At 40.0% G+C, this 24,098-nt stretch overlaps 1 protein-coding gene across 6 annotated transcripts; it reads right to left on the bottom strand.

The window, feature by feature from the left end:
• Positions 1-1,011: 1,011 nt before the first annotated feature.
• SPDL1 (spindle apparatus coiled-coil protein 1) lies at positions 1,012-21,574 on the bottom strand. Of its 6 annotated transcripts, none has more exons than XM_069028787.1 (14): positions 21,518-21,574; positions 21,063-21,151; positions 19,874-19,935; positions 18,014-18,195; positions 15,796-15,972; positions 15,296-15,490; positions 14,840-14,989; positions 14,120-14,218; positions 13,170-13,280; positions 10,555-10,695; positions 8,941-9,050; positions 8,194-8,381; positions 6,683-7,028; positions 1,012-1,822 (listed from the first exon to the last, which is right to left on the bottom strand). In XM_069028787.1, the coding sequence occupies exons 4-14, from the start codon at positions 18,170-18,172 to the stop codon at positions 1,675-1,677; spliced, it is 1,824 nt and encodes a 607-aa protein (XP_068884888.1). In that variant the 5' UTR covers positions 18,173-18,195; positions 19,874-19,935; positions 21,063-21,151; positions 21,518-21,574; the 3' UTR covers positions 1,012-1,674. The 6 variants fall into 6 exon arrangements, with proteins under 6 accessions (XP_068884888.1, XP_068884889.1, XP_068884884.1 ...); XM_069028788.1 differs by having other exon boundaries at positions 21,075-21,151; XM_069028783.1 differs by having other exon boundaries at positions 1,013-1,822; positions 19,888-19,935.
• Between the last annotated feature and the right edge of the window lie 2,524 nt (positions 21,575-24,098).

Raw genomic sequence — 24,098 nt, 5'->3', positions numbered from 1 at the left:
ATAAATCAACACCCAATTAACATATCATTAACTGTCTTAGTAGACAATCTACAGCTCAGTACTGCCATTTAAAGTACATTCTCCAGTGTCAATGTACCAAAAGTTTTCCTCTAAGTAGAACAATCAAGAACAATTCAGCTGTTTTATGCTATTTGTGTCTCAGAGTAGTGACAGTAAACAAATGTAGCTTTCATCATCTGCATAAAAAAGGATTTTTTTCTAATATTTTGTAGCATCACACCATTTAAGTTCACATCAAAGTCAAGAAGAGCAAGAACTATTTCATGGTTATACCTCTGCTGTCAGTAATAAAATACCTTAGTAAAAGTTAACAAGAAGATATTCTCAGTTTGTGTAACTTCATTAATAACAGACTGAAAAACGCAGCTACTTAGCAAATCTCTTACATCAGTGGAGTGACAATTTGTTTCTATGACACACAGATTTCTGATTATTTTGTTCACCAGGAGTAGCAGGCAGTGGGCTGTGTCTGAACTGAGCTGTGCAGAAATGGTCTGATAATGAGATGGAGCTGCTCTGGAAAAGAAGAAGACATGGCCATTTAAGGTGACTTTCCCACCTCTCTAGTCGCTTCTGCTGTGACCAGAATTCAGGTTTTGTTGAGGTAAGTGACTTATGAGCTAAAGCCACCCACAAGCACACTTAGGGTTAACAAAATCCCAGGCATCACTTCAGACCTGGCAGAACTGTAAACAAACCAGTGGGTTGCAAGACTGCTCCCCAACATATTTTTTTCCATGCTGGATTTAAAAGAAGTCTTAAAGAACTTTCATCTTAACTATGGAGTCTTTTACTTAGAAACTGGCTAATCCATTCACCAAAGGGAGCTTAAACTGTAGTAGCACAACTCAAATGAAGTGATCTAACTCCCAAAAATTAATGGAACTAGCTTAAAAGCTCTCCCCAGAATTATTCTGCATGAAATTCAGAAAGTTACAGAATTATCTCCTAAAAACATGACACACAGCACCTGCATTACACTTTATCATTTATTGAGGTACTTTTTTTTTTAACAAAAAGTTCTACAAAAGACATCATCATTTAAAAAATGGATACATGTTTCTTCTCAAATACAATACATGCTACATTTTATAAAGAAAGAAATAAACCTTTATTTTAATTAATAGTACAAATACAGGAATCTGTAGAATTTCAAACACTGACTAACGAAACACACAAAGTGATTCACATGCACTTTTGCAATTGTGTCAGCCTGAAAGTTAAAAAGTTACACATTAGGAGGAAAAATACTAAGAATGCTGAATCTGGGAAGAGGAAGAAATTTAGGAGCACATCACTTAGTTGAGTTCCCACCGACCCTGTCTAGTCTGTCTTGTCATATAATAAAACCTCTGTTAGCCAGAACTTCTTCTCCACAACAGCCCCGTGCTTCAAACAAAGAGCAATTAATGTGTTTAGAGACTTTGCCAAGAGTCAAGAACAGGCCACACCTCAGGTCAAGTGCCAGGGAACACAACAGGTGCCCTCTGGGAAGTGATCAGAAGTGCAGCTCTGCCAGGCAATCATACCCTTCAAAACACCAGGCAGATCAATATTTAAGTTAGCAACCTGCACACTGATGTGGCCAGAAGTTCACTCAGCAGCTCCTGCTGAGCAGGACTCCAAACTGTCCAGATTCCTTGCAGAAGTATTTTATTGCTGAGCACATTGTGTTTCAGGACTTGCCTTGGAAGATACATACAATGTTGAATGTTTTTTCTTCTGTGTTTTCTTCTCTGTTGAGATTTTATTTTCTCTCTTATCTTCTTCTGTAGTTTCAAATCTGGATGCAGCTGTTAACCTATAGGCAAAGCAACCATTCTAAATACATATTTAGTTAATATAAACCAGGACTAAAATAAGAATTTTAGGCAAAATCAACGAGCCAACTGGCATACAAGACCATCCATATACAAAGACAGAGCAAGCAGGGTTTAAGAAGAAAATGAGATTAAACCAAAGCATTTTTGTATCAGTCCTAATGACATTTCATCACTTAAAGCCTCCCCCACACACCTCACCAGCTGAAGCGTTTGGTAAGAAAGGTTACTGAATATGTTAAGTGGCTGAGATCAGCCTCCAAAAACACCAGTGACTGTGTCATGCACAGAAAGGAGATCCAGTCCCCCAAAAGCACAACTCCAAGTGAAAAGTCTGAGCAACATCACACAAAGAGGATGAAATCAAGCTTCTTACTTCTAGACCACCAAAAAAGACTACCTTTAAAACAATATGCTTGTTTCAACCTAGCTCTACACTACTGCTGCCTTTAGCTCAGTGCTTGAATATCTTAACTTGGAGGAAGATTCATTTTCAGGCTCTGAATTACATCATTTTTCCACTGACAGGTTTTAATTCTGCTATGAATGTAAATGGGGATAAAACTGTCTCATTGCTGTTAAAAAGATAATTCTGAAATCAAAACATCAGATTGTGCTCATATGCTTAAATCTTGTTTTTAGCTTAATGAACATTCAAACATGCCATTAGAACAATTGATGAATAGTGATATTTTACCCAGCCAAATCACCCACGGCCCATTGACTGCTACACATGATTATTTTCACAAAGAAAGAAATTATGGAAAATTAAGTTCCAAGTTAAACATCACTTTATATAGCAACACAAACTCTACCCTCGTTTATCAGCACACGCATTAAAGCAATTCTCTGGTGACCTTGTGGATTTTTAGTGGTCTCAGGAGGCCTCAGTGAGCAACCCACACCATGGATAGCTGCTTTCAGTGATGCTTTTCCAAACACAAATAACTGCTACTCAGTTGTTAGAGACTTTTTTGCAATACAAAAAAGAGAGGTGCAGCTGAACACGAGGACTACGAAAGGAGCTGTAACAAAAAAGTTTGGGGCAATTTAGCTACAGCTTCAAACTGCTATCAAACTATTGTGCATTGCAGGCCATGGGCATGTTATTCCCTATAAGCACTGTCTCAACAGGCTAAAGAAAAACAGGCTCTGCTGTGCACCTCCTCTAGAGCAGGGTTTGCTCCACCGCGTGCTTTGCATGAAATCCACACCTGTAACTGATGGATGTGCACCTTCTGTCCATGGTCACCTTTCCCATGAGGTTACAGCATGAGGGAATTGTTCAGGGAACAAAAAAGGGTGTTCTCAGTAGCCATCATGTGGCTTGCACTCCCCCAGCAGCTGCAGTTAGGGATGGAGAGCTTCTGCACAAACCTGGCTCCTATGGCAGATCCCCTTATTCATCACTCCTACTTTTCTGCCTTAAACAACCTCTGTCCAAGGCCACCAGAAACACTACTCTAGTGGCCAAAACTGCCAACAAAAACTCCCTATAAACAAGCAGAAAGAACTCAAACCAGAAGACCAAATAAAACCCACATTCACTTAAATTATGTCCCAAAGCAGCACAATTAGATTTATACAAAATATTGCCCATTTACAGTATTAAATAGCTCTGTTAGCATATAATGTAAGAACTCTGGCAATCAAATTCACCCTTTGCCTCTTGGTGAGGCTTTAGAAGCCAGGACTGAGGGAAGGAAGCTGAGCCTGGGAAGAAGGGTAGGGACACTTTTCCTTCTTCCTTTCTCACTGCCCCACTGTCTAACTGGCAAGGAGTCAAACCCAAGTCTGGTCGGCACACGACCAACTGAACTCTGTCATCTTTATCTCTACCCAAAAGCTTTTCCAATCCAATGCTCTCATTTGTCCTATGGAAGAGAGGGAGGAGCAGCTGATGTGCAGCTGGCAGGAGGCTGAGGTTCACCCCTACAGCCCTCAGAAAGCATCCCTTAGAGCACTGTCCTGTTCATCAGGTGACAGCACAGGAAATGGATCAGAAAGACAATGGTTAAACACTTCCACTTCCAAGCAAATGCTTGTGAAACTATGACATGATTCTATCAAGCTTTGACGGTATAGACTCCAAAACTGAGATTAACTGGGGCTTCTTCTACCTGTTTAAAGAAGATGAACTTGTCTCATCAGGTGGAGCTTTACTTTAGGCTGAGACACATGCTTAAAACCCCAAAGATTATTATTAGTTATCTTCTGCTGAGCCAAATAGCCACAGGCAATTGGACAAAGCCCAGGTGAAGTAGATTTGGTAAATGTAATCCAACTAAATAATTTAAGGTAGCAAATAAGTTCTTAGGCACTCAAGCTCTTTAACCAAATTCAAGCAAACAACCACAAATCTAAATGGAAAATAAACTGTGCAGCAAGGGCTAGAATTTACTATTTCAGTTTCAGAAGGGAAGAAAAGCATTTCAACAGAGAAATGTATCTTTTTATTGAGCAGTTAGTTGGCCAAACAAAAGATATCACTGCACACAACCTTTGCATTGCCAGAATTTCAGGAGCCACTGACAATTAATAATCACCACTTGAATATTTAAATCTGTAGTCTCAACACTCTCATATCATAATCTAATCAGTACCAGCACCTAATTGAGCTACTCCAATGTTGGCTGCAGAGCTCTGGAAGGACACAGAAGTGCCCTCACACACAGGTGTTGGCTGAGATTATCCAGCTGTACCTGGTTAAATCACCTCAGCAAGAAAGTCTCTTCACACAAGGGAGTTTGTCACCTCCACAAGTGCACACAGATCACTTCTGACCACTTCCTCATCACCTCCTGAACTGAGATGACAGATTCCAAACACCACTTTCTAGAAATGAAGTTTGCAGTCCTTTCACAGCTATGGTGGCTCTTTTCTCCCACAGTTCATGGGCCAGTATCAGAGCTTCATTAATTATGGAACAAAAACTATTCCAGGCACAAAACCAACCCCCAGGGACCACAACAGCCTTTTCAGCTGGAGCATCACATTTTAGTTAACACAAGCTGAAACACTGACAATTATCCACCATTATTTTTTCCTCCCACCAACTCTCCATTTTCAGATCCACACTCCTGACCAATTTGCCAATATTTTTTGTGCCTAGAGTTCAGCCACATCCATCACAGAACAGTCCAGAGATTCTTTCAGTGTTTAGAAATCAAACTTCTCAAATACTCAGACTTTAACATGACTTCCTATTTCATAACACATCATAGCAGATCAGGGGTAAGTAAATCCTCAACATTAACATCACGACTTGGGGTTTTAGTAGTTCATTAACACAATCAGAAATAAACAGCTTTCTGCCTGGATTTGCCTTTTACAGGCTCATACCATCACTGAAAAAAGCTTAGCAGCTTATATGCAGTTTTGTGGCAACTTAATTGTGTTGGTGGTTTTTATTTTCCAAGTATTTTTTATGTTTTGTTCCTTATTTGAAAGGACAGCAATGGGTACAAGATTAGAAACCTCCCTCTGAACTGTGGTTTCATCTTCCTCTTCCACTTTTTCTACTCTCTCTGCTTTCCAGCATCAGCTCCATAAATAATTTCCACTCCTCACCCCTTCTGCAGTAGGTTTCCCTCTTCAGTTCACATAAACTATTTCCAACAGCTTCCTGTTAGCAGACATCATATCTCCTTTTCCAAAAACAGTATGAGGAAGTAAATTAAACTTTTCATAACAGGTTCCATTCTGCCTGTTCCTTTACGTGTAGGGGACATTATCAAAACACAATACCATCACTAAATTATTCCAATCTTTCCTCTCCACTTTCACCCACATCTGACCTTCCTGATCTTCCCTCCTCACTAACAGTCCCTGCACATTTTAACACAGCTGCTAAAACTGCTGTTTCTGCCATATTCTCCCCACAGTTTAAGAAGACTGCAGTGTTTGGCTACTTTAAGTCTGTTAATTATGTCCATGCAACCTTGAGTAACTGATATAAGAGTCACAGCATCAATCCAATTACTCCTGAATGCCATTAACTTTGGCTATTTCTTCTAGCAGATATTAGCAAGTTGCAAGCTCAAAACACCTAGACTAGCCTAGAGTTTTTTCTACCCCCAAACACTTGAATACATGTTTACAAAGATGATGAACAGAATACAAAAAGCATTAGTTGAAAAAGTAGAAAATAAAGTCAGTGTTCTTTTTATCAGGATAAAAAAAGCTGGAGATAATGACTGTTCTCAGTTACTTTACCATCTAGCAAAAAGCAACTTCAATTCTCAGTTCAGGGGGAAAATTTCACCTTAATTTAGCAGCTGTGTTTCCACCTATCGTGCATCCAGATCATGCACTTCATTTGTCTGACAACACAGATAGCTAATTAATTCTCCATTATCTTGTACAATGAAAGTTAACACTTCAGGTTAAGAATTACTTAAATAATTTTTAGGCTTTTAGCTAAATCTGGAAGTTGCTGGGGTCTGAAATTAGGTATAAAACTGGAGCACGATTCCAGTTGCCTTTATTACCTTGAGCTGTAACACAGGTGTGTGGCAGTTTTCAAGGGACCAAGAACACAAAGTTTCTGATGCTGGAGCAAACCAAGTGAGCTGTCATGCTACCTGCACACCTTAAATGTCTTCAAGCAATGGGAAAGTTATTTCACAGACTGTTTCAAGAGTCTTTTTTTATTAGTCAGTATTTTAGTCCTTCTAAAAGGTAGTGAGAGGTTCAGCGTGGGCAGCCGGAGCTGAGGAATGACACTGCATGCAACACTGAGGAAATAGATAAAGAAGTGGAGAGCACAGTTCATGCAGCGAAAGAAAAGAGATGCAGGTCTGTGCTGATTGCCTTGAGCAGAGACAGAAGCTGACACTGACCTGGGGGCAGCTGGAGCCAAGGAATTGTTTCCACTTCTGCTATTCGAAGTGAAGGCAATGTGATTCTCATCCTGAATTTTAACTCTTTTTCTTTCTCTTTCAGGTTCAACAATGTTTCGTATTGCCTGGAGAGCTGTATGCAGTGGGGATGCTCGGAAAGGCTGATTTTTTGGAGAAGCATCACTTTGCTCCAAGTTCTCAGTAGTCACCTTTTTCCCTTCCTTATTTGGCAATTGAGTGAGAGCAGTTTCTTTCACTGGAGTATTTCTGCTGTCAAAGTACTCACAGGTAGCATTCACTGGAATTTTTTCCCTCTTCTTTTTAATTTTAGGACCTTTAAGTAATTCTAAGGAAAAAAAGGAACAAAGGAATATATTTTTTGTACAAAAGAGAAGCTGGAGATGACTTGTCCCCCAACTTGTTCATAATAAAAGTAAGAACATTTTACATGACTACAGAGCTTGGAATAATTCTTAACAGACAATTTATATCTCTTAAATAACATATCTTCACATAATCTAATAATCCCAACAGAAGTTATCTTGAAAAAGAGACAGCATCCTTCTCCTCATCCACTCTGTCTTTTCACCAAGCCTTTAAATTAAATGCCCTAAACTGCAGGCTGCTGAGCTAAGCTTCCACAAGGAACATTTTAAAGTTAAATCCTTTGGGCTTGGAAAAAAAAAAACCAACTTACCTATTCGGTTCCCCATTCATGGAATCCCAGAATGGTTTGGGCTAGAAGGGACCTTAAAGCACATCTTGTTCCAAGCCCCCTGCCATGGGCAGGGACACCTTCCACTATCCCAGGTTGCTCCAAGCCCTGTCCAGCCTGGCCTTGGACAATTCCAGGGACTGAGCAGCCACAGCTTCTCTGGGCACCCTGTGCCAGGGCCTCCCCACCCTCCCAGGGAAGTTTCATCCTAATAACTCATCTAAACCTGCTCCCTCTCAGTTTAAATAGAAATCTTCCTCCACAGCCTACAGCTCCCTTGCTTTGCACATACTAGCTATCAGCTGTTTGTTGAGTGGGCCTCTGTAGTCAAACCTTAACCCATATTAACCTGAGCTACTAAACAGATTTCCTCTAAGTGCTTTGCACCTCATTACAAAGCTCCTGTCAGCTGCCTACACCCAGGGAGCCAAGGCTTCTCATGACCACAAAGACCCCGCGGCTTTTATGGGAAACAGCTGAGATTTGTTCCCACCCACTTGAGTATGGGTATCTACCTATGGTCTCTACAGCCTCTCAACACACTCATTTTTAGTGGTAGAACTGCCTTCTTTAGTCTTTTCAAGCCAGTGTTCACATATTCAAGTGAGGTCTGGAGCAAGGTAGAGCTTTTCTACTTCAGCTCAGCAGGTTTTGGACTAGGTTATTGCAGAAAGGCAGCTATTTAAGCATTAAACTCTGGAACTAAACCAATGTCTTCCTGTTTAATGTCAGTCCATTTCTAAAGGCTGAGAAAATCAGAACTTTTTATTTTCCCAGGTAGAAAAGAAGTATTTACCTTCAGGTTCATATTTCATTTTTAGCTCATCCAGCATAACCCGCAAGTTCATGTTCTCACTCTGACAAGCTTGCAAATGCCTCTCATTTGTGAAGAGCTTCCTTTCAAATTCCAGGACTCTTTGGCTCTCATACAGAGCTTTCATTCTCTGCAGGGATAGTTCATTTTTCAGTGCTTCAGTTTCTTTGCTGGGGTGGGAGGAAAATTATAAAATCAGTCAGACTTGGATTATTTTGGGTTTTTTTCTTTTAGTAAACCAATAGGTGTAAAGACAACTAAGCACTCAACTTTTTATTTATACATTAGTAGGAAAAATCAAGCTTTTTTGTCCTATAAAGTATTTCAAGTGTTATTGTCTCACTCTTTTTGTAAGAGAAATGAACATATACAGGCTAAAGATTAAGAATCTTCACACAGTTTCCTTAGAGATTAACTTTTAATTGATTCAAGGTTTCAGCTGCCCTGTATCTAGGAGTATTAACAAGATTTCTGGAAGAAAGCAATAATCATAAACAATATTTCTGCTGCTATCTTTTAAAACATAAATGAAACTACAAAAAAACCCCTCTCAGTCCTATAATGAAGTCAGGTTGGTTCCACAGCATTAGAAAACGCATCAAGAACAAAACACTTCTGCACATGCAGTCAGTGCATAGAGACAGTAACAAAAAAGGGAGGATAAAAACAAGTACCTAGAAAATAACCCTGGTACAACCAACTTCTAGGCCTCAGGCTCGATGTACTTACTTTGAGTTGTCAAGTTTAATTTGCAATAAATCTGCATAGTAACCATTTTCAGAATCGCTTCCTTTTGCGCCATTTGCAGGTCTGGACTCTTCCATATTCTCATATAAACTCTGATAAAGAAAAAGAGTCAGGTTGTCAAGCAGTGACCTTTCAGAAGCACATTAGCTTAGTTCTTAGAAGACATTTGTCATGCATTTTGATGGAGAAGCCTCATCACAGAAGGATTTAAACACAGAAGACAAAGCTCAGCTGTGCCGAGAACTTTCTCATTTGCTACAAATGTCAAATAGTACTGACAGCTCTCTCTCATTCACTGAAAAAAGGATAAAAGTAAGTTATCTCAGCTCCAGAAGGTTTGCAAGCAGCACTGCAGAACAGCTTTCTTGCTTTTTACTTGAAAATACAGTGTATTTAGTCAACCCATAGGAAATTTTTTTCAGCATTTATTTCTAGGCTTCAGCAGCTGGACCCCAGAGGAATACAAGCCATGCTAATCAACAGCCAAAATCTCAAAATCAATTACATATTTCAGATGAGGAAGTTGGTTTGTAGTAAAGATGTTATAAATGCAGCAACATGTGACACTGGGGTTTTTGTTTGGTGATTTTTTTCTAACAAGCAGTGCTCAGATTTAATCCTGTCCCAGAGACCTCCCTCAGCAGTCACTGACTACAGATACTTTTGATGGTTATTGGAATCAACCATTCAATTTCCCAACACTACTTATTTATGGCCTAGAGACAGAAATAAGTACAGATCAAGCTTAAACATGGCAAAACTGGTAAAACAATCAGGCTTCCTCAATTATTGCTAAAATGGGTTAAGTGTGGTTCATACCACTTGGGTTAAATACAGAATACAGGAAGCTATCCTGGAAAGCATAATCCTACTGCACAAGCTAAAACACTTCAGTTTACACTCCAAAGCTGTGATAAGAAAGGGTCAAACGACTCCAGAAACACACAAGAATCAAGCTACAGTTTTTCACTCTGGAAACACACAAACATCAGTAGCATTACACTGCTGTATATAGGAATCCTCATGTATTTCTCACTTTTGAAAATATTGACAAGATGTTTTCAAGTTGCATAAGAGGACTGAAAAAACTGCTTTACAAGGATGATTAAACAATTCAGTTTCGCTAGAGAAGAGCATGCTTCAACTGCAAAGACACATCAAGAAAATAAATACCAAGGAAATTCAATAGAGCTGAGGCACTAAAAAAGGCTAAAGCCTAAGTACACACAGTAAAAGTGCCAAATGGCTACACCTTCCAAGAGAAAAATTGGATGTCCCAGCTCAGCGAGCTTTGACCAAGTAACTGAACTTAAATGCTATAAGTAACTATAGAAGATATGAAGGTGCTTCACACAAGAACCCACAAAAATTGCTTCTTCAATGCAGGTGTTGAGTGGTGTATAATTTTCTGCTTCTCTGCACTTGAGGAGTCTAATGTTCTCCAGCTGTAAAATACAACTCAGCTCAAATAAAGATAAGAGTCAGCTTTTGGATCCCTTCTCAAACCAGAGCATGGACTTCAGATAGTTTTCATAGTTCTTGTTCTCATGTGTTAGCTTCCAATTACAATTTTCTACTTAATTAAAAACCACATACCTTAAATTTTTCTAGCTGCCTCACTTTTGTAAGAAGATCTTCTATTTCACCATTCTTTTGCTCTAACATCGACTGTAAGCGTTCCAGCTGATCAAATTCTGCCTGGGAGCCTTTCAGCTGTAGCAGTGTAGCCATTTGCAGCTGGAAAAAAGGAAAAAACTACTTACAACAAATACTGGGATTAGTGACTAAAAATCCCAGCCTTCTACACAAAACTGTTTGGGTACTCAAGCCTTTTAATTCTAAACCTGAATACAGAAGTGCACTGGATGCCTGAACTCAGTCTTTGCCACATAATCTTAGCAATTATCACCATAGACACCACGAGGCATGAGGACAGCTGAAACCTCAGTGAACAGTACAGTCCTGAGGTGTCACACTCATATCTCTGTATTGGCTAGGGACCACATAAACACACTGCCAAGGTCACACACAACATTCCACATTCACACCATCAACACCAAGTCAGCCAGAATCCAGTCACAGTCCAGGCTTATTTGTCTGAGCTAAAATGCATCTTGACAAGTCACTTAGGAAAACCCACAAGTTTAACCCCCCCATTTTTTTTTTCAGTTCTGATTTTCAGGTGTAACACCACCATGTTTGCCTTCTACAATATTAACCCAAGAATTTCAGCTTTTTCTGCTTCTCCAATGGAATATATCCTTTAAAGCAAAAGAACACCCTCTGTCATTACAAAGGAGAAGCTATAAAAATCTTACATTTAGAGCAGTATTTGTGTTAGTGTTAACATAATATTGAAGTACAAGGGTCTTAATACATTCAGTTGCAGGTGATACATTAGACATTTAAACAACAGGAAATACAAAAAATGAAAGACTTCACAAATCTGAGGTATTTTTATCAGTCTGGTCAGTATGGATAAGGTAACAATGGGACACTGGGAGAAATCACAGGAAAACAATCAAGTGACAAAATTAAATTACAGACAGAGAGAAAGCGAGAAGAGCATCTACGTGTGGAATCTCCTATGTCAGGTAAAGGGGATTGATGATTCTGTGCACAAGTTAGAGCTAAGGAAAGATTGAATTATCTCCTCATAGCTTCTACAGGATATAAGGGAGGCAAAATTGTAAACTCCACCTCACTGGCTGACTAAAACTATCGTTACAGTTCCCAAGCACAGACACCCAACCTTTTCCCTTAAAAGCCCTCCTGCTGTCAGAACTGCAAATTGCAGCTGATCTACAGAACAGAGAACAGGAACTTAAACTGGGAAGGATGCTCTGGATTGGGAAAACTGCACTAGAGGTGATAAAGCTTTCCCAGGAGTGGTATGTACACTCTGTTCAGGAGCCAGATCCTCAGGATTTACCAGTAAATACTACACAGAGAGATTCTTCAACTAAAGCTGCAACAGCAGTTACCTCTCCTGTGGGAAGCAGCTTCGAACTGAGAGATCAGCTGAGCACAGGCTGAGCTTTAAGTGGCAGCATCCCAGTGCAGCACAACACAGAGAGGATGCTAACAGGGATCTAACAGCAGCTTAAGCAAAACAGCTGTCCTAACTACCTATCTCCATTATTGACATTTGAAAAAGTTTTATGAATATAAACAAGTGCAAACAAATTCCAAATAAAAGCATTAACTACTAGTACAGGGATACCAATTTGCCTCCATTTTTTGGCACTTTTAGTATTGGGTGTGTTTCTTATACCATTCAATCAGTACGACTGACTTATCCCATATTACAAGGGGAAAATTTGCAAAGGAACTGATCCTACCCAATGACTTCCCTCACTCAAATCTTTGCTGTATCAGTAGGGGTTTTTTCTTCTCCTTTAAGACTGTTGTTTGAACTATTTTCAACCTACTCCACAAAATCTAGGTAACACAAACCTTCAGTGCAACCCATGCTCATCACCCTCGATGTTTAAGCACTCTCCTCAAACTGCATCACCAAGTAGTTGATCAAAATTAAAGGATCCACTTTAGTGTTGGAAAAATCATGAGACCAACATGAAAACAGCTGCCAGCTCTGCAGCATCCCCTTTACATTATCTTATAAATCAGCTTCTGCTAACTAGTCCTCAACAATATTAACCAACAGGCTCCCATCCTATAGCAGTGGAGTTTTAGTTCAAGAGTTATGATGAAAGTTATGACTTACAGCAAAAACAGTGCAAAGCAAGAAAAAAAAATATGGACAAAGATAAGAAAGCAACACAAAGGTGGAAAAAACCCAAAAACCTAGAGTGTGATGAGGGTAAAAGCCTGTCCTTTTCTTTATGCTCATCCCTGACAACCACAGTTAATGCACAAATACTTGATTCATGAAGTACAAGAATTAGACAAGGAAAAACAATTATCAAGACAAACTGAATGCTAGTCTGACTGTCAGGAGTTGTGTTTTACTTTTATCCATTAAACAACTACAGCCAAAGTAAGCAAACATGGTGCCTTCACTGTAATGTGGACACGTGTACCATAGGAGTCAAACAGCACATCATCATCTCACTTGTTTTTTCTCCCATTTCCCTCCACCCCAGACTACTGTATCATATTTTAAAGATAACAAATCCCCTGGCCTGAGCATTAGCACAGTGCCTTATCAGACCCAAGGACACCCTGGAGTATTACAGGAATCACCATACCTTCATTCTTTGCAATTGTTCTCTACTGAATGCATGCTGTTTTTGTAGGGACTGATATTTTACTTTCACACTGATCAGCTGTCGTTCCATTTCTGCCCTACGGTCCTCCACCTACAGAACATTGTGAACAATTACTACTGTGAAATTACAACACTTGCTGTCACTTGGAGGATGAGTTTGGTAAGGCCACGTTGCTTGGCAATTGGTGTTCAGTCTGCAAATCGTGCTTTTCCAGCAACAGTACTTGAAAATGCAGGCTACTGTCATTCCCCCATGATAGGGGTGAGTAGACAGTGCTACTGAAGCCCAATCAGTGAAATGCAACAGATTTTTCTTTTGATATCAAAATAAAGTAACATTTCATATGCTTCAGTGTTGCTGTACAATAGTTTTGCCCAATGGCAATAGAACAAACAGTTTAAAAAAATATGAATTGTTTCCCAACTTCACCCGTCCCCTGGATGCTGTCATGAAACATAATGCTCCCTATGCATTTAACAGCAGCTGAACTCTTACTGAAAAGCTAATTCCAAAACCCTCCCAAAAGCTCAAACATCCAGATTATCTTCTGGAATTTTTTAAGACAGTTTTTATCAGCATCTGTTAATATTTCACATAGTGTCTTCTATATTAAAGAAGGATTTATCAGCTGAACAAAACTACTTAGAGTCAAGAGCTATAGATAGAACCATCATGAACCCTCGGTCACAACTTTTGACTTGATAGAAAACTTAAAGTAATTCCATTAAGTTTACTAACTCCTTCAGAGAGAGCATGAAATGGTTTTCCACATGTCAGATCAACACTGAAGTCATATTTGAGGACTAGAGATACATGCTGGCCAGATCAGGTACAGATACTCTCACATTTTCAATACAACATAAGAAAGAAAACTGAAAATACTTCTTCTGCCCTGTGGACATTCTCAGGCATTCGTGGCATAGTTGTACCTCAGCAAAGAGAGAATTGCCTTTGCTTGTAGGGTCCAAAGATTGTTGCACTGCGTGATCCAGCTGAACCCGAAGCTCCTGATTAGCCTCCTGAGCTTTCTAGATTAAAGCAAAGAGGATATTGGTCATTTAAGCATCTGATGTACTGCATACATGATAATTAGATAGCTTTAACTCTTTCTAATTTCCTACACTTTAGCAGTGATTACATTGTTCAGAAGTATTTAACTGTACAGACAGTTCTAGTAACTAAGAGACATTCATTTAATTTCACTAAAACACTTAATATTCTACTTGTTTTTCAGGACAAGAGCACAAGTAAAAGCCTTTAAGGGTAAGCTTTGATGTTTGTCAACTGGATTTATGGTATTCAGATTGCTCTCCTTGCACTAGTCACAAATGCTCTACTCCCCAGTACAAGATGCTCCAAGGTATTCAGTAGAAACTGGAAATAAAAATGAGAATTCCTCCAGTGATCTGTGAGAAGTCCCTAAGAGGCAGAACAGTGCCATGCAAATGCTCTCCTTTCACCACTCACACAAAACAGTGCCAATAGAGAGCTTTTACTACCAGGCAACACCAAACATGACCAACCATTATCCTTCTCTTTCCCCCTCCCTCTCACAACTCCTCAAAACTCCTACTTCACCAAAAAGCTGGCAACACAACTTGTGCAGTTTGGGGATTATCTACCACTGTCAAATAAAATTAGGAGAATACCTCTAATGCATTACAGTAAAAAATAACTTCTTTTTCCCTCTCTTCTTTTTCCCCCTGCAGCCGCTCCAGCTGGTTACGTAAGTTACTGTTCACAAGCTCTAACTGTTCTTTACTGCACTGCAGCTCATTCAGCTTTTCTTCATCATTGGCCTAAACAAACAAAAACCAAGTATGAAATCAAAAGTTATTTAAAACAATTGGAAGACAAGCAGGCCCAAGTAAACCAAACACATTTACCAGAAGTAATTAGTCTTAATACAATGTGTTATCTTGAAGAAGAGAAGGTATTAAAGCTTAGCTATTAAGGCTGCTATATTTTGCTGTGCACATTGTGTGAATAAAAGTCAATCCTAACACGGCACTACAGACAACACACCTAAAAATGAAATGAGCAAAACAGCAGAATTTCATTTTCAACTAGGCTACACTGCAAATGATTCAGTGCTACTCACACACCTTCTCACTCTGGAGTTCAGTGAGCTCTATCTGAAGGTTGAGCATTTCTGAAGACATGGTCTCATGTACACGCTCAGACATCATGTGCAGTTCTTCTGATTTGGCAGCAATTATTTCTTTCTGATGGTCCACTTTGTGTCTCAGTTGCTTCTCTGAGAGTCGGGTTTCATCTAGTTCTGCTTTCAGGTTCTCCAACTTAAAAACAGTTGACAATTAAGTAGTATCATTTCATGGTAAATTCTTGAAAAGCACAATACTTCTGACTGCTCCAATTACAGAAAATGTCTTGGAAACACAAGACCAGCTTTTAAAAACAAGCATTGAAATTTAACGTAATTCATATGTAACTGCACAGATGTTTTTTAAAAACCAACCAAATAAGCTACTACACATTGTAACTATTTATTATTTCTTTGGTACTTAGGAGTGCAATTATGAGTTATACATGTAGTATCTAAAATGGTATTAATAACCTTTCAGCTATATATTAGTCACCAAACCTTGTTTTTAAGGTCACTGATTTCTTGTCCATAGGCTCTGTCAAGCTGCTCTTTCTGTTTATCCAGTTGCACATTTTGCTGTTGCTTAAGGGAATCACACTCAAAATTCAAGCTTTCCAACATTCGATTCTTGAGTTCAATTTCTCTCTGAAGAGTGTACTTCTCTTGTTCAAATTTCTGGAAGAAATAACACACTAATAAATCTAGATGTAATTGTACATTGTTCCCTAAGCATTTATGAAAAAGCACAGAACCAAGATGCTTGTAGCTCATTTAGTCTTTTGTTGGGAGTGCCAATTAGAGAGTTGTAATACCCATGGGTTTTTTTTAAAAAAAAGAATAACTGCTCTAAAATGTTATGATTTATAAATGTTATGATTATAATTTGATTATGCAATATTCTTTTCTTCATGGAACCTCTATATTTCTTTACACTCAACATGAAGGGTGTGGGCATCTTTTCTGCAAGTGTCACAAATTTAGCCAGAGTCTATATGCCCTTTTCTACCACTACAGAACCCAATTACATTAAAAATTACTACAGTCCATCAAGCAGAACAGCTGAGTTCAATAGTTTTTTTAAGACAGCTAAATTGGCTGTTACAATAAATCCCACCAACCCTTCCAGACTGAAGAATCATTTTTTAAACAGCTTCCATCTATGCTTGATTGCATGCTTCCTAATTACCAAGGGCAGCTTCATTTTACTCTTCCATTCAGCCAGCAGCAATTAAGGAAAAGAAAAAGTCTTGAAAGCAAAAAGTAATAGGTAAACCAATTAATCTAAATGTGCAGATTTTTTTTCCTTTTCAAAATAACATAAGTCTTGAGACACAAACCAGAATTAAATAAAAAACTAAAAGCTGTCAGGTATCAAAGTGACCTTTGTGGCCTAGACACAGCCTATCAAGGACAGGCTTAGCTCTCAAATACCCAGGGCAGGAGCTTTAACACAAAGATGAAGACTGTGCACAGGACATGTTTGGGAGTGCACTGCTTGGCCAGAGCCAAGAACAACAAAATCCTAGCAACAGCTTGCCTGCACACTTGTACAGAAGAGCACACAGAGCTTTCTGAAAGGCTTTTGTGCCTGCTGGTAGAACTCACACTTTGTTCACAGTAACTGCTTTGGCTCTCAGACTGCAAAGAGGAGAGCCAGAGAGATTCAAAAGCTCTAAAGAATCTGTTGGGTAAGCACAGCTCCCACGAGATGTTATTCTACTGTATGAAGGCACACAATTCCTCCCCTCCCCCCCTGGAATCCAAGTTACCAGATAGGCTCAGAAGTTGGCTCCAGTCCCTCACACAGGATCACAGTCTGAGGGAGCAGCTTGACAGCTCAGTAACTGCCCTCTCTGCTGCTCAGCAGGAAAGGATGATCCTGCCCTGGCTTCCTTATCACTTGTGCCTTCAGCTGCCTCTCACACAAAGCTTACTAATGGTGAACTGATCAGAATAAAAAATTCTGTCCATTAAGAATAGCAGGGTGCTGCAACCCTCCAGCTGCTACAGAACAAATGTTTTAGCACTATCCCAGGAGAAGGGATGGATGCACAACCAGAAACAGACTAAATGAAGATAAATAATTTATCTGAAACATGGGCTGCCTGAATACAAACATGAAAATTAAAGCCTTTATGAAAAGTGGAAGAGATTTTCCCAACTGAAATTTTCTCAAACAACTACTAAGAAGAAAACTGGTTGACTAAATAATACTTCTGTAATTCAGCACTATACTACTCCTTTGTCTGAGCTGCAAAGAAATGTGCTAATAAGTTCAGAACCCCTGGGTATTAGGAAAATTCGAAAACTTCACTAGAGAAGAAATCAATTTTACAGTCTTGCTTCTAGCATTCTTCTCACAGCTTTTAAGTGATATAAAGCTGACTGGGAGAGCATACACGAACAAATTGCTAAACAGAGGCAAAACACATGCTCTGAAGCAAATTTATTTTAGCATTTAGTATTCATTTTACATTAAAAGCAATTAGTCCTACACAATACTAAACACCTGATGCATAATTAGCTATGAAACCCTGTCCCAGTTAGATACACTTATGCTCAAGCCAAGAAAAAAGCCCTCTCTACAACTACTTAGAGGTTTATTAAAATCAATCTAGGTGCTAGAAGGCATTTAAAACACCTGTGCCTTTCAGAAAATAGTTGAAATAAAACAAAGTTCTGGTTTTGAACTTTTGAGAAGAAAAGGCATCATCACCTCAGTTTTCTCAGTCAATTCACGGCGGATTTGATCCAGCTGATTTTGAACCTCACTTTGGGACTCTAGTAAATGCAAACCATATTGTGCTGCCTTTCTTCGCTCATTCTCTGCTTCCTTCAGTTGGTGTTTAAGACTTAAAATGGTCTCTGCCTCCATTTTTCTTCCTTTTTTATTCAACACTGCAAACACAAAATTATTGAAAAAAATATACTGCAGTAAATTACAGTAGTTATGTGAAAGAATTACAGTAGTTATGTGAAAGAAGTTACTGGATTTCCTATCTTAACCAGGATAGAGTGATCTATTTTTGCATTAATAAAAGACACAAAAAAAGCTCACAAACAGACCTGTGAACAGTAAAATAACAGCTATTTCTGCATAAACTTGGTTACTGCCTTATTCTTGATTATGTCTAACATGCAGCAAAAGCACTCCTGTGCACCCAGCCTGGTTTCTTTGTACTCCATAACCAGAGTTAATCTAGGACAGAGCTCTCCTGCCAAGTACAAGAGACAACAATTAAATAACCTTAGGAAAACACTGCTATGCACGTGGCTGACACTATCTTCTTTCTATTATAAACCAAGCCCCACCAAGTACAGCATTTCTTGTGTACACAAATAACACTTAAGATTGGTGTAGGCAGCTGCATTAGCAGGACAGTGTACTCCTAATAACATTATGTGGGATAGAGAAACAGATAAACAGTAGTTGAAGTGAAGAGTCAAAAATAGAAGAAGCTCTGTAAAAATATATGGAGTTTAACACAGAGCTTTGCATTTATTAAAGTGGTCAATGGAGTCTTTCAAAATTCAGTTGCTGCAGGCCACCTGTTTGTAAGTAATCATCCCCTTGTCACATTTCAAAATATTCATCCTTTTCTACCAGGTGAATTTTGCAAAAAAGGTTAGTCAAAGTAAATCCAACAAATCTAATATTAAAAAAAATAAAAAAAATCAGCTCAAATTAACACCATAAGCTTGCATGACTGCTTGTTCCCAAATCTACTAAATCAGACCACTGCAAAAAAATCCTATTAAGACACAAAATGCTAAGCAACTCAGGCTTCTGAACAACATATGCCAAGAGTTTTCTCAGAAAGTAGGAAGTAACAGTAAGCCACAAACACACAAAAAAAATACTGTTGTTTTTTCAAAGTCAGGGTTCATAACTTTTATATAATTTCAGAATTAAAGTAATCCTGTATTGAAGGCCTAACTCTTGCTTTTTGTTCTCACAGAAGCAATTCATTTGTTGCCATTTCTTACTGGCACACACATCATTCTTATGAATGTTTTAATACCCACCTTTCACTTTTTTTTTTTACTATCTTTTATCCAACATTAATGACTCCTAGTGGAGTTACCCAGCTTCTGCTAATAGAAAAGGATTTAATTAACACGCAATATCACACTCTGGTTTTTGCATTTTCTCCTCACTTGTTGCTATCCAGGTTCAACACGTCCTAAGAGACTTTATCCAGCCAGGCTTTGAAACTTCAGTTTTCACCTCTAACCACTGCAATGTCTGAAATACTAGCTTTGCATCTATACTAAAACAAGCCAGTGAAACACAGGAATTCTGCACACCAGTAATTAAGAATCATCAATATTATACTAGTGCAAGGACAGGGACACCATGTACAATTTAATAATTAAGTGTTTACTATAAGGTGTAGCAATATAAGCACATAGGCAACAACTTCTGGCACACACTTCCATTAGTAAAGAGGATGAATGAATCATTGCTCACCTACATAAACAGAATTTTAAAGATAGCTTTATTTTCTGATCAGACAACAGTATAGAGACAACATAGCCATTTGCCAGCTCCTAGTTTACTAAATTAAATTAATACCATGTTTAACTCACGTTCAGAAGCCCATTGAAGTATTTCTTGACCTTATTCTTGCACTCCACCTTTAAAAGAAAAAAAAGCAACAGTCGTCTAGTCTGGATGAGTCTAAGCTGCCATCACAGCACAGTCCTTCAGAGCAGTCCCTTTTCAGAACAGGCTTAACCCTGCTGGCTGGGTCATGAACATGCAGATCACAAGCTAAACCCTCACATAAATGCAAATCTTATTCAAATCTCAGTTAGGCTACTGTCAGACAGTTTAGAAACAGTCAGATCAGGCAATGCTGCCAAAGGATGGATACTCTGCAACTGGCCTCCAGAACAGGTAAACAGGCTACAGCCAGGGTCACCCTCTTCTGGTAATTTTTAAAGGGTTTTTTTTGGGGATTTTGTCCAACTCTCCCCTACTTCTTCAATCTCTTTTGCATTTCTCTTCCAGTTTCACATATAAGAACTTTGAGCTCTTAATAAATGATTTACTAGACAATATGAAAAAAGATCTCATGAGGTTTTTCTTAATTTTATAGTTGAAGTATGGAGGAAAGGAGAAATAATTTTCAAAAATTTTCCTATTCCCACATTCCTCCCAACTATTAGAGAAAACAGCAAGTATGCCTTTTGGAGCACAGCCAACTTCAATTTTTCATTGTCAACTCTGGATGAATCAAACAAGTCTGGGTAGTTTTGTTCATGAAGCTGTACACTGAAATAATTGCAAGCAATTCAATATTATACATGAGGCTAAATAAATTGCTCTGAAAATAATGTTTTAAGATCAATTGAATAGGCAGCAAGGTGAGTAGGCAGGAGGGGGAAATAACAGAAATCAGTCCTCATTGATTCTACTGAACCACAAGAGTTACTCACTTTTAGCTAAATACCTTCAAACATTTTTTGACAGATTCTATGCTGAGAGCTGCAGACATTGACTATTCAACTACTCAAGTAATCCTTAATAAAAGTAATGGGGTAGGAGAAAAAAGGCACTCTCCTGTCAGGCAAACTTTCTCCTCCCACTCTAACACAGTTCTGGTTAAACTTCTATTCCCCAGGGCCACATGTAACAGCTGTCTGTGTCCTGATCCTGCCAGAAGCACCTGTGCAGTTTTCTGATCAGGAACACAACTACCAGGGTAGTTTCTCTCCCTTAGCCCAGGTATTCCCCCCGACGATTCCAGCCAGTTACTTACACGAGTCCATACCTTCGCCTACCACGTTGCACTCTCAGACTGAAAGATCTTCGGAGCTGATCACTTTCCACAAACAGGGTGGGTCAGTACTACAGAGAACATACAAATATCACACTATAGCTTCATCGCTCAGCCACCACAGAACGCGGCCAGGCTCCGGCAGCGCTGTGTGTAACCAGCGCCACGTCACCGCTGTCCCCTCCTTCCGGGCCCGACCCGCTGCAGACCGGGCCGGCGACCGGGCCTAAACCCCCACACCCGCTACGGCCCCAACGGGCCCCGAGGCTCCGGCGGGGCCATGGGGCGGCAAGAGGCCCCACCCGCTACAGTGAACGGGAGCCGGCACCGGCTCCACAGAGAGCAAACCCCCCCTCACCCCCCTCGCCCCCGCTCTCTCCCGGCCCGCTCTCTCCCGGCCCGCTCTCTCCCGGCCCGCTCTCTCCCGGCCCGCTCACCCGCTCCCCGCACCGGCCCGTCCGAGGCTCCCGCTGTTCAAACTCGGCTCCCCGGCACCGCCCAAGTCTCGCGAGACCCGCCCCGCCCGCTGCCGCCCCGCCTCCGGCGCAGGGCGGGCCCCGTGAGGGCGGCCGTGAGGGCGGGCCGTGCCCGCGGGCCGTGCCCGTCGCTGCCGGAGCGGTCACGGTCCCCCTGTGTCACTGCTGCCGCAGGCTCGTGGTCGACTCGTTCATTGGTATTAAATGCCACAGCGTTGTCCCGACCGCGGCCGCCAATTCGCACACCGAGGAGAGCGATTTCTGTGTTTTATTCCAGTCTGCGGAAAGTAGGCAGCTGGGTGGTAGGGAGCTGCGAAAGGCTGGCTCAGCGATCAGCAAAACTTCACACTACATTTTAGCAAAGGCATCAGCATTCATTGGTTACAAATTCCGTAATTTGTCTGTTCATGAGCACTCAAACCGCTGTTTGCTGTTGCATCTCTCCTTTCTCGTGCTGGTTCGCCAGCTGCCCCTCCGTGCAGCGTCGCGCAGGAGAGGTTTGGGTTTGGCAGGGGAGCGCTGCAAGGGGCTGCTCTATCAGCCCAAGTGTCTGCTCTGTCCCACTGCCCGCTTCCCTCAGCGAGGAAATCCCCCTCAGCAGGGGTGCCGAGGCTGCCTGTCCCTGAGGAAATGTCACCTCCTGCTTACTCTGCCACGCCCTTCCTTAATTTCTGTGCGGCTTTACTGTCCAAGCTGCACAGCAAGTGCTAGTAGCACAGTCGTCAATAACCTTCTGGTTTTCTCCCTAGCTTGCTCTAGTTTCTACTCATCCTCACTTCCGTATCAGGGAGGAATCCCAAGGAGGGATTTTAGACGGCTAAATTGTCCACTATTCACAGATTTCCTAAGCCTGTGAAGATCGGAGTGATATTCACAAAGAGCAAAGTCCATCAGCAGGAGTGTTTCACCATGGCTGTTTGGGAATCCAAGCACAGGTGTCTGCGTACTTTATCTTTTCCCCCCCTAAAGAAAACCTTAGTAATTTTAAACTTTTAAACAGTGGTTAAATTTTTAATCTGTTTTGCAAGATTCATATATTTTTGTACTTATTCTTCTACTTGATGTGACATCCCTAACCAAAGCCACTGCGTGGAAACATGTGATAGCAAATTCTCCCTTTAGAGAAACATGCTTCAAGTAATGCAAGGTTAAATTCAAGCAACAGGCTGTAAGTAGATGCAGGGATAACAATCCTATTTGGAGCAACTGGGACGGAAATAGATGTCTTAAGAAAAAAGGGGCATGGAAAATAAGCACATAGTTTAAAATTTGACAGAGGGAGCCAATAAAACACTACTGCTATCAAAATGATGCTACTTCTACTCTTCTATCAAAATGGGAGTCTAGCTTCTGTCAACAGAAATGGAATTAAAAATTAAATACAGAATGGTCTAGACAGACAGGAATACCAAGTTGATTAAAACAGGGACAGGAAACGAGACAATCCTGTTCTAATCCTGATTCTGCTGCATTCACTGTGTGATTAATCACTCCAAATACCCACAGCTAAAACCCCTTGTTTTAAAATAAGGATAACAGTGACTTAATTAAGAAATCCATATAACTCCCCTGACAGTGAGTGAGTACATCTTGAAAAAAATAACCAACCAACATTGTAAGAGCTGAGTATTAACATGGTTACTCCACCCTCACAGCCTGCTAAATTATAAAAGAGTTAAAATAGCTGCTGCTTCCCCCTCTTTGGTTCCATAGTCATCTATAATAGCTGATGTTCAGTACATGAAATAATTTAGCAAACTCCATAATATTTTCCTCAGCTTAGAATTTGCATTTATGGCTTAAAGCAGAGTTAGGAGCTTGGATGCAAAGTAACCAATTCATTATTTAAAAATTCCTTTATTTTCAGACCTGTTCTCTTCCCTTTGCTGAACCAGCAATCATTAGGACAGTTTCACAGACCGTATCTACAACTTGTGAAGAGAAAATACAGGCATGGGTTGCTAACGAGCTGTTAGCAATTTGTCAGGTGGAGTGACCATCTTGCCAGAACGCTGCAGGATCATTTCCTGGTGTTACAATATCTGATTCTGAGATATACCAGGATTCCTTAGTTTTGAAGCTGGATTTCACTTTAAGAGGCTGTAAGAAGAACATAGAATGACAAGGTCATTATTTCCATTGATTGTGGTAAATATGGCTTTATGGAAACAAATAATTTTTTCCCACTTATCTATGAGAAGACTGTCACTTTTCATGTTTCTTTTCAGCTTAGGTTATACTTAGTCCTTAGCTTGCTACTGTAACCATAAATTTACTGTTGGGTACTTTTCTCCTGCTTCTGAACTCAACAACAACAACCATTGCCCTACAAAGATTCTACAAATCCAGTAGCTACTGAAGCGTAAATGTTTCCTGAGTGCGTAGTTTGTGTACTTTTGTTTATTGACATTTTGTATCAGCAAACTTAATTAAATCTGTGCACTGCTGACCCTGTATAAAATGGAAATCCATGTTTTGTGAGTCTTATCTTCCAGCAGGCAAGAATTCCACATAAATAACAGGATTAATTGCAGCAAGTAAA

Source organism: Aphelocoma coerulescens, chromosome 13, assembly GCF_041296385.1.
Source record: "Aphelocoma coerulescens isolate FSJ_1873_10779 chromosome 13, UR_Acoe_1.0, whole genome shotgun sequence".
NCBI lineage: Eukaryota > Metazoa > Chordata > Aves > Passeriformes > Corvidae > Aphelocoma > Aphelocoma coerulescens.
Note: the sequence above shows the minus strand (reverse complement) of the source record. Positions and strands in the feature narration are given on the sequence as shown.